The 11,389-nt window shown below is 38.3% G+C and overlaps 1 protein-coding gene across 1 annotated transcript in view; it reads right to left on the bottom strand.

Moving 5' to 3' along the window:
* Nucleotides 1-2,787: 2,787 nt before the first annotated feature.
* Nucleotides 2,788-11,389, bottom strand: part of NOL10 (nucleolar protein 10) — a 52,997-nt gene continuing 44,395 nt past the window's right edge. Inside the window, exons 20-21 of the mRNA XM_036380798.2 lie at nucleotides 10,354-10,456; nucleotides 2,788-6,864 (exon numbers count right to left, since the gene is read on the bottom strand). Of these exons, the coding sequence (XP_036236691.1) occupies nucleotides 6,745-6,864; nucleotides 10,354-10,456 (223 nt within the window). The 3' untranslated portion in view covers nucleotides 2,788-6,744. The remainder of the gene's footprint in view (nucleotides 6,865-10,353; nucleotides 10,457-11,389) is intronic.

The raw sequence follows: 11,389 nt of genomic DNA, 5'->3' as shown, positions 1-11,389 counted from the left end.
TCTATCCCAAAAGCCATCACAGAAGCAAGCTTTTGTTCCCACCACTCCAGGGATGACAAGCATTTCTTGAATACCTGACTCAAATTGTGCCTCACCTCTGCAGAAATTTCCATCTTCTTCCTGTTTTTAACTGGAACCTTTCACGGTTTGGGAGACAGAATTACAGGAATAAAGGATAGTTACCTTTGCATTCTCCTGGAGTAACTGCCTCTAAAGTTACCAATCATTCTAATGTCTTCCCTTAGTACCTAAGTTGCATATGGGTGACACCAGTCCCCAACTACAGGCACATGTGAGATGTTACACAATGTTCTTGGTTGTGTCTGTACTTGTAAACTGAACAGCGTCAGGCCTCGTCCTAACAACTGGAGAATGATCATCTACACTCCTCTTCTTCTAGTGTTACTTGAATTGCAGCAATGCAGTTACCATGGCATTGTGCAAAAGTGATTTGTTTAAACCTGCCTAAAATATCTCCGATAGAGGATATTTATTTGCTGTGGAGATCTGTTTAAAATATTGCCTCATTTTCAGTGCAACAGTGTCATAGTCCCATTGGGCAATCTACAATTTACATCTGGGAAAGGAGAAAAAGTACCTATGATGAAACTTCCCTTTTGATTCAGTTTACAAGAATATCAGCAGAACCCCAACAGACAAGATAATTACTTTTCACAACACTGTCACTTGCATAAGATGATTAAATCCTCACAGGTAGGCATGTGGTCTTTTATGACCCATGCTGTATGTACTCCACTTGTGGCATATTATAAAGGTTAAAAAACAGAAGAAAATGTGTTTACAGAAGAAATGCTGATATGTGGAAAGGATATAATATTCATGTTTGAAATCAGAAAATATATTATTCAGTTGCTTTTGAATGCTAAACGTTTTGTGTAATTGTACATAATGTACAATTGTATATATGTATATAATGTATACAATATACATGTATATACAATGTACATGTATATAATATACATTGCAATTATACTAATGCTGCAGGTAAAATTCTTTAAAAAAAATCTAAAACACACCAGTCCCAGTCAAATCACCCAGACCTTAGTGAAGGAGAGCTAGCACAGCAGTACACATACACACAGAGCAGAAGTGGATTTTGGGGGGGTTTAAAGCAACGCTACTGCCTATTGCCAGTAACATGTACAGGAGTATGCACCAGCTCTCTGAGTCCCCTCTGGTGCCACAGCTCTCTGTATCTCCAAGCTGACAGAAATCCTTTCTCCTCAAGATGTACCCAAACACAGCCAGTCTACGATTACCATTCTAGTGCTCATTCTCAAATCTGTGCTGTAGCTGTACAAATTTGTACCAGAGATCCTGATATTAACAGAAAAAAGTGGTGTAGAGAGAGGCACTCCAGAAGAAAGAGCCAGATGTTCAAACAAGATAATAAGTAGGAGAGAGAGAAAGCAGCTTTGGCAGAAACTGCTGTAGGGAAGGGAAGGGTGGTTCCAGGAATTGGGAGTATAAATTCTGATTAGGGCTGGGCTGGTATTTCCCACTTCAACTGCCTAGTTTTCTCTTTAATGAGGAAATGGAATTTTAACTTTTGCCCCCACTCAATGAAGAATTAACTGGGAACAAGGACTTGCCTTCATGATTAAGCTGACCCAAATCTCTATAGGTAAGCATAACCCCACTGAATGAGAGCATTTCAACTTGTACCTGATCTTACTACAAAATTATTGTTCTTCAACTCTAATTAAATAATTTATCAAAGGAAGTGCAGTGATCAATCCTTTTCAAAGAGTAAGATAAAAATTTCTCCTTTCTGAACATGCTCAAGGTGGATCTTCTCTTCTTCTATGCTCCTTAGTCTAAAACACTAAACAAAGAACAGAAGATGGAGATCTTGAAAAACAGTCAGCAACAGGCAGACACAATTCTGAATTTACACTAATATAGATGGTTTGGTTGTTGTGGTTTTCATTCACTTGTTCAAAAACTACTTATTTTAGCTCTGCTGATACATGAATGAAAACCAGTCTGTACCAGGGGACACTCACAAGTACTTTGTATGGAAAGCCACTTAGAGGACAAACACAAAGTAACATGTCACTTTATCAATAGAAATTTGCAACTACAGCCCATGTGGATCCTCCCATCAAGGATCTGTGTCAAATTAAAAAACAAAGGAGAGCCACTAATTTGATCACAGGGTTGGAACATCTCTTATGAAGCGAGGCTAAGAACTGGGGCTGTTGAGCCTGGAGACAGAAGGGTTTGGGTGATTTTAGATCCCCTTGCTCTAGCTAAAGGAGGCCTTCAAGAGAGCTGCAGAGGGACTTTGCACATGGGCATGTACTGAGTGTAGAGATAGGACAAGGGAGAATGGCCTTAAACTGAAAGGGGGTGGGTTTAGGTTAGATATTAGGAAGAAATTCTTTACTGTGAGGGTGGTGAGGCACTGGCACAGGTTGCCCAGAGCATATGTGGACTCCCCATCCCTGGCACTGCTCAGGGCAAGGCTGGATAGGGCTCTGAGCAACTTGGTTTGGTGGAAAGTGTCCCTGCCCATGGCAGGGGGCTTGGAACAAGATCATCTTTAAGGTCCCTTCCACCCCAAATGAAACAATGATTCTATGACCTAGAGATCCTTTAAAATTCAGGAATTCCTTTTCTTCCAGTTGTGTAAACTATAAGTGGTGCTAAATCTTATTATTTTCTGCAGGTTTTACTATAAATTGTTCATTTTGGTGACAGAACTATTTCATTTTCAACACAAAGAGCCAGTTGTTGAGTAAAATGGGCTTTGAAATGCAGAGATAATGATCAAGAGGTAAAATTTATTAATAGATTTATGTGCTTTCATTCAGTTTAAAATCCCCATACTTCTCAAGATCAGACAAAATATATTAGCTATGGACACATGCCAAAAGAAGTACTTAATCTTTAAGAAAGAGATAAAAAGATAAAACTAGTGAGTGATTCAGTGGAAGGATGAGACAAAGGGGAAAAATTACTCCAGTCAATTAATGATACACGTTTCCTCCTTATGCCCTACAACATTCATAGAGTAATCAGGCTGGAGAGGTCCTCTAAAGTTCATTAAACCATTCCTCTTCCTCAGGGAAGGTTCCACTACACCTGAAGGTACACAGACATCTATACCTGCAGATGTTTAATCCAACATCACAAGTCTTTTTGTGGCCATTGCACAACCTCCCCAGGCAAGGAGCTGCACTGCTTCACTGTATTCCTGCATCTGCTTTCTTCCTCGAATTAAATTATATTTCCCATTTTCAAACCTGGAAACATGAACAACACAAATTTAAAAGGCTGCTGCAAAACAAGATGGAGTAATCTGAAAACTATTTCATTCTCTCTCACAACTCTCCCTGAAGCCTGACAATCTCAAACCTGCTTTAAACTCCACACATAAACCTCACGAGTACAAAAATGTGCATATACCTTTTACACACACTTGCTATGTATGCAGGGTAATATTTTAAAATCAAGTTTCTTTAGTTCAGATATTAAAAACAAGCAGTGTGGGGTACAGTAAATTTTTTTCAGCTTTGTTTAAATTGGTAGATGCTCTTCATTTCAGACAATATACCAGCTACAAGAACACAGAATGATTCTTGGCTTGGTAACACAATTTTGGAAAGAACATTAGATAATTAGTTTTGGTTCAATGGTTGTTGAATTAGTAATAGCCTAACTGATATAAATCATATTACCTGTGGAGTAAAAAAGTACTGAAGTACAGATGAGACATCAGACGTAGGTCATTCCTTTATCTCACCAGCATTTCATTCACATTTAACCACTATCTGTACATTTATTTACAGTGAGTTTTTAACACTGATTCTCACCACTGAGTTCTCACACATATGAAACAATCATACATGGTTTTCCATGAGGCTACAACATCTGATTACACTTTACCTTAGAGTATGAACCTTAAATGTCACAAAGGATCCCACCAGCTGCTCAGCTTCTAGGAAATTCTGGATAAAGACTGATTCCTGCAGTACGGAAAATGAAGTAACTGTGGACTGAAAAGCGTTAATGAAACCGAGGCTGACACTTAAAAAATGCCTTCTTTGGTTGCATGATGAAGTTAATTCATTTGCAATGATGCTGCATTAATGCACCAGCTTCTACTGAAACTTCCAATCTTCCCCAGAGAGCTGTTCAAGAACAACTTTAACAGGTAATCTGCTTAATCAATCTCAGCAATCTAAACATGTGTCATGCCAGGTGCCTATGTGAACAGTGATGTGGATTGAGAACTGGTTGAATGGCAGATCCCAGGGGGTCATAAGCAGTGGCACAGGGTCTAGTTGGAGGCCTGTCACTAGTGGTGTCCCCCAAGGTTTAATATTGTTTAACTTATTAATCAATGACTTGGATGAAGGGGCAGAAGCCTCCTCAGCAAGTTCCCAGCTGACACAAAGCTGGGAGGAGCAGCCAATACCCCAGAGGGCCGTGCAGCCCTTCAGAAGAACCTCAGTGGGTTTGAGAGTGGGGCAGAGAGGAACAGTTTCAAATTTAACAAAGGCAAATGCAGGGCCCTGCACCTGGGCAGGAATAACCCTGGGTACCAGCACAGGCTGGGGCTGGCCTGCTGGGAAGCAGCTCTGTGGAGAAGGACCTGGGGGACAACAAGCTGTCTCCATGAGCTGGAAGTGCCCTTGTGGCCAAGAAGGACAAAGGTGTCCTGGGAGTGCTTTAGGAAGATCATTGCCAGCAGGTCAAAGGAGGTGTTTAAAGTGTATCCCAACTTCCTCTGAGGTGAAATAAACAGCATGCTAAGGGCAGTTTACATGTGCCTTCCATCTAATACTACAAAGCACACTCCTTTAATCATATAGGCTTCAACCTAAATACATGATCAATACTATCACAATACTTACATTATGAATGTAAGTGCGTGAAAAGCAAAACACTGACTTAAAACAGTCCATCAGAAGAATCTCAAAACACAAGAAATAAAGTCATTTTAAGCTGAAAGTTAACCATTTCAAACTCAGTGCATTACCACCCTGCAGATGAACCACATTTAGTTTTTTACTGCTCTTGACAGTGCACAAAATCATTGTAAAATACAGATGCCTTTAACCATAAATGCAGCTCTAGATCAGTATAATGGGATTTAGACCCACCATGAGAAGGAGCAAACTCTGCCAAATTCCTGCTCTTAAAATGCCAGTTCTGTCCACTCAGTCCCCAACTCTCCCTTGTTATCAACCACGATAGAGGCCAGTTTCCACTGTTAACCTTTCCACATTCCTACACCCCTGTGTATGATGTAAGCACACCCAAATTGCACACAGATAGTTTCTAAGAGATAACATAATGCTCCAGGGGGAAGATACAAAAATAAAAAGCATGAGAAACTTATGGACAATGCAGAAATTTGACAGCTAGAGGTAAAAAACTAGGTATTGAGAGACTCATCATTTAGTTGAATGCAAGGGCAGAGGTGATGAATACAATGTAAGTTTTTAAAGATGAAAACATCAAGCGAAAAGTGCCTTTGTAAACTAAAGGCAGCAACATAATTAAAACCATGAATTAAAGCAGGTAAAATTAAGTCAGAGAGGAAAAAAATTATCCATGTGGCTAACTTTTCTACCATCTAACAACAAACAAACAAAAAAAAAAAAATCAGGCTATGAGAAACCAAGGCTTTTTACTGAAGTAATTGCAAATATTCTATAAATACCATCCAAGAAACCTGACCAGATTAATACCTCTCTGGTTTATAAAACAAAATACTTAAGAACCTATGAGTCTCTTAAAAAGATTTACAGTTACAGGGAGATTCACTGATTTTAGCTGAACCAAAGTTCAGGTTTTTTTATCTAGCAAAAAGGTAATTTATAAGGCTTTTAAAAAGCAATAAAAAGGTTCCTTTAGGATCAAAGGTAAAAACTAATTTATTTGCTAAATAATGACCTACTTAGGTTCAAGGGTTTTTTAAAGTTATTTAACTAAACTCTTTTTTTGAAGCACAGGAGACTACTGGCATGGTCTTAAAGTGCTTGTTATATGAAGATAAACCACTTGATCTATGTTGAAACATGGCTGGCTTTCCAAAACAGAAACATCAGGATCAGGTTTTGTACTTAGAAATTCTAAGTTAATAGGAGTACCCTTCTGAGCTTCCTCTTTGTACAGTGGTGTGGCAAGAGAGGTTTCCTTACAGAATGAATCAGAGGAACCCAAATCAGGCATTCTCAATTGTCCCAACAACCATTTGTACCATTTGCTACTAAAGGCAACCCAAGAATATAAAGCCAAAGTCAGTTTTTGAAAAATACAACTGTGTGTCATCCTTCAAGAATCAGAAAAATTTGTTGTGTCCTTGTAAAGATAAGCTTTTAGACAAAACAACTTACCTTTGATCCTTTATCTAAGCAGTCACAAAGATTTCAGAAACCAAAACTCACAGCTCTTAAGTTAAATAAAAGACAGGCAGCCTTGTTGTATACACAAATTCTTATATAGAAAACATCCAGGGTTACACAATAACCAATTGCTGGTGATTTCTGAACAAATACAGTTCAAAATGGACCATATTCATAGCATCCTTTGGTCAGTACTTTAACTTACATGAACTTTTCAATAAGTAACACAAGGCTTAGGAGGTTCTGGTTTTGTGTTTACCAATGAATCAAAATACAAATCCATTGGTACTGTGTCCCAATTCAAAAAAGCCCCTTTTTCAAATGAAAATGAGGTAAAAGGTTTCTTAAAAAAGCCCAACATAAATCAATGAAATAGTCGTCCTCTTCCACGTCTGCTCTTGAGATGACTGGCAGAGCGCCGGAGGGTTTTCCTCTCCTGACGATGTCGTTTCTCAGCTTCCTGCTGTTTCCTTTGCTGCTCTGACTGGAATATTAAAACAAAAATAGACTCAGGTTCCTGTAAATCTATACATCACCCTAATTGTCCCAGTATCAATATATCAAGTCAGAATTCCATTAAGTTAATCTGGAAATGTTATAGTTAGTTGCCTCATGCTATCTTGTGTCAGATTGTAACTGTTAATTCTAGATATCCCTTAGGCATTATCATTCCAAGCTTTTCAAAGCAAATGTTTAACATAATAGATATAAAAAAAACCAGTGAATCATGTATTTCAGATTAAAAAAACAATGCTTGACAATACACTCCATAATTTATGTTTAAATACCCTTAAGAACATTGATCCAAATTTGTGGTTACTTAGTATCTACTTTGGTTAACTAGTGTTTTCAAGTGTAATCACAGAATCACAAAGTAGAATAAGCTGAGTTGGAAGGGACTCACAAGTATTACTGAATCCAACCCGTGGCCCTACAGGAATCTCCCTGGCCAGAACCACACTATGTGCCCAAGAGTATTGTCCAAATGCTTCTTGAAATCTGTCAGGCTTAATACTGCACAATTTAATTTTAAAAAGACAGAACAATTAGTTAAATTTGCTGAAGCATACATGTTTCCTAAAACATGTTCTTAGGAGTTCTTGAAAGTGTTTGATAGACTATATGCAATTCTAGAAGGACTTTCTACATAAAAGTAATTCTAAATCTCTGCTCCTGTGGCACATGATCTAGTAATGTTTCTTCCCTTAATTAAAAACATGCTGGAAAATATTCTGATGTACCATGTAGATGAAATGGTTCTTAGAGCCACGGACTATTATTTTCTTTGGAAGACTAAAGCTTGTCTTTCAACTGTGCAGAAACTGTAACTAGCAGATGAACTAGCCAAGCTCAGGAAACTGTCCATGTCAAAAAGCACTCCAGTAATTTGAGCAATTTCAAGCAGCCCAGGATTAACTGCACTGAGAGTGTGACAGAATTACCACTGTGGATGCAGCTGCATCCCCACTGCACCTCATTCTGTAACCAGCATCATTCACATCAGCTTATCTCCCCCAGTCTCCCATTCACACACCACCTAAACTGAGCTAGAGGTTTGCTTGCATGGACAGTATTTTGGCTAAGGTGAGATACAAACCAGTTTAACAAATATAGCAATCAACCCATACTGGTATCAAGGCAGAAAAAGCTACTGGTTTTTAGACTTTGATGAAATTTATGAATTTCCATTTTCACTGCAAGTAGAGCAACAAGAAACCCACTATTTGAAAATACAGGTAGTTTCTCCCTGTCTCCAGACCTCTTCTGAAAGAGTCTTGATGAATCTTGCTTAAGTTCATGTTGACAGCTACTCATAGTATACTGAAACTGAATGACCTTGATCTGCATCAGAAATTTTAAGGTTTGGGGTTTTTAAAGGTCTTCCATAGTGTCCCAGCAGTGTAAGTACTTTGGTATTTTAGAAATCACACTATTTTGTTAGATCTATTTGCTATTGATATTGAAAAATAAGCTGCCACACTGTAGGAACCATATTCCAATTCCCTGAAAACTAAACTGTGAAATATCAATGACAAATAGTTGACACTGGATGTGTCACTGGTAGCTGGGCATCAGGGGGCTGCCAACATACCACACCTGCAGAAGCCAAATTCAGCCTCAGTTCCACTGACTTAGGAGTTGAAGTGACACTGACTCCATGGAAGGACGATTCTCTCCCCTACTAAATCTTTCCACCTACTCCTAAATACACCTGCCCTTTGAGGAAAGGGCATCACAAAGCAGAAGCTGACATTTCAAGTGACATTAAAATCCCTTTTATGTCTTGTTAATTCTAACTCTTCATCCTCTGAAAAGGAGTGCCAAGACTGCACAGCGTGACTTCCTCCTAGCTCTCCCTGGCTCATTCCTTAGGACTTCAGAAGATATACACAAAGTCTGTTTATTTAAGAGAAGACTTGTTAAGTCTTACTTTGTTATTCTTTTAATAGGAGAAAATATCTTCACTGCAGATGCACTATTTTTCTTTAAATTAGATTTTTAAAAATCATTTTAATGCAGATGATGACTATGTACATATTTCAATAAAGTAGTATCGGTAAAAAGTCAGGAAAAGAAAATCCATACATGTTAGAAGCACTATAATTGAACAAAACCCTCAAAGCTGTATCTTATCTGATGGAATCAAGTAAATTTGGCATTCTGAACCACTGCTGTGTCTTCTTCCTGCAAGGTCTGTCTACTTTGCTCTCAAATCTTTGTCAGTAAAAGGTGACAGTTCAGTGTGCACCACCAACTGCAAGAAACCTTGTGGCTTTGCAATTTGTAAGTTCAAGCTACTGTAAAAAAGATCTTCTTTGAAGCCCTGCAAAGCCCATTTAATGAGCTACGAGACACCAGCAGTTACAGAGTTGGTAAAATTGCCAGAAAGGTTACCCTACAAGGCCCTGCAGAGGAATTTGCAACTTATTCCACAGTCACCACATTTTAAATTCCAGCAATATAGGAATCAAAAATAGATGAAAAAGTTCATCTGCAAACAGATAATAATCAGTAAACTAAGTAAGGTAGAAACAGTCAATAATTCTGTGGTTTTTTTCCCTTCAGGCATATCCAACATGACAATTAAATAACTACTTAGCCATTTTTGTGTTAGCATTTGACAGTGTTTTACCACTGAGAACAGTATTTGACCAGTGGTAAAGAGAAATGTGTTATAGCAAAGATGTTTACCTGAGGAAAACCAATCTGAACACCAAAGTAAATTTTGTCAGGTTAAGTATCAATTCATATGGGTCTTCAGCTTTTAAATTAGATCCTCTCTTCAGCTCTTAAGCAATTTTCTAGTACAAAAATCCCTAAGTGTACTGCAGCAGTAGCAGATGCACAGAGGCATTTATTTAACTGTTCCCACACCATAAAGCAATCACCTGTATGCAATCTACAAAATTCTTTAGAATGGAAAATCAAAACCCTTGGGCAAGGTAAATAGGCAGCAGTCAACTACACACTCCATATGGAATTTGACAACTGGTATAGGACCAGAGCTTATTCCTGTCACCTGTGTTACATTAGGTCAATAATAAAGGTGGTTTGGAGCTCTGCTTCCATCATGCTGAGACCTTTCAACATGCTGAACCAAGAGAAAGCCTAAACTGCAGCACCCTAAGTTGAATTTGGATCTGCAGACTGAGATCTGATCGGTGCTGGCACTGAAGTCAGGCAAGGCCACAAACTTCTGGTGGTACCTCTGCAAATAAACTATTAAAAGATGCAAGCCATTATTTTCCACCAGTTATACAGGATAAACAGAGTTTAAACTACGGGAGGCTTTCATTTTCTTGGCAAGAACCTGAGGAGTTGGCAGCTTACAAAGAAATGAAGAGGGACATTTGCTTGATGGTTTCCTGTTCTTTCATGCAAAAACTTAAGTTACTTGTGCATTGTCTTAAAAATTACATATATATATACACACACACACACATACATATATATACACACACATATAGCTCACCTTCTTTAATTTGAATGTTGCCTGTTTGCTGCCTACTGTGGTATCAGACACGTTGAGTGTGCCAAGTTTTTCTTCAAGCTTTAAACGATCTTCAAGAGTTTTCCTGCAGAGAAAAACTAACATTAGTTCCTATTTTTGCCATCTTTTTACTTATCTTTTAAATAAAAGATAATGCAGTCAAAATTAATCTCAATTTCTCTGAAACCCTGAAATGTCATAACTAAAAAAATAAACATTCAGGAAACAGAAAGAAAGATAAATTCAAATCATTCTCTCCAGACACTGCTTTCAGTAGAAAAACTTTTAAAATTTATGTAAAGTTCATTGTTTTTGCTGCTAAAAATTATCATGATTCTAGTTGAGAAAGAAACCACACCCTTCTATTGCTATAGTTTTCTCTAAAATATCCAATAAAGTTGGTGATATTAAACTGCACAAATAAAAAAAGTAATGCTAGATATATTCAGTTTTCTTGAAATCTTATAATTTCTGCATTGTAAACACTTTTGAGGGAAGGAAGTAATCTTGACTATACACCCGAACGAATTAATCTCCAAACGAATCAACTATTTACTATTTAATCCAAGCACAAATGACTGTTTGGACACTGTGCCCACAACAGTCTAAGTAGTTTACTGAATAAAAGAACAATATAAACAGGAGAATGTGATAAAGACAGACCCTGGGCCCAGACAGGAGCTCCACAGAAGCATATGCCTTCAAGCCCAGTGCTTATCACTGAGTTTCTTTAAGCAACCTGGTGTAGAGTCTCTCCCTCAGGCACCAAACTCCAGCATTTCTGTGGCCAAGGGGGTAGGTGCTGTGGACAAAACTGACAATTTTCAGCTCTCCTCCACTGAAGTTAATGCCCTGCAAAAGCAAGCCACATGGATGTGCCCCAGTGGCTCCAGGTTGTGAGCTGGTATTTAGTATCATGGTTGCCAACTTCAGTTAAGGTGGGCTGTAAACTGGAACAGCTGAGGAGTAGAAAAACACCTTGTTCTCACACAGCCTCCAGCTCAGGGGGAGGCAGGCA

This window comes from Molothrus ater, chromosome 3, assembly GCF_012460135.2.
Source record: "Molothrus ater isolate BHLD 08-10-18 breed brown headed cowbird chromosome 3, BPBGC_Mater_1.1, whole genome shotgun sequence".
Taxonomy (NCBI): Eukaryota; Metazoa; Chordata; class Aves; order Passeriformes; family Icteridae; genus Molothrus; species Molothrus ater.
The sequence above is the reverse complement of the archived record's forward strand: the minus strand, read 5'-3'. Positions and strand labels throughout refer to the sequence as shown.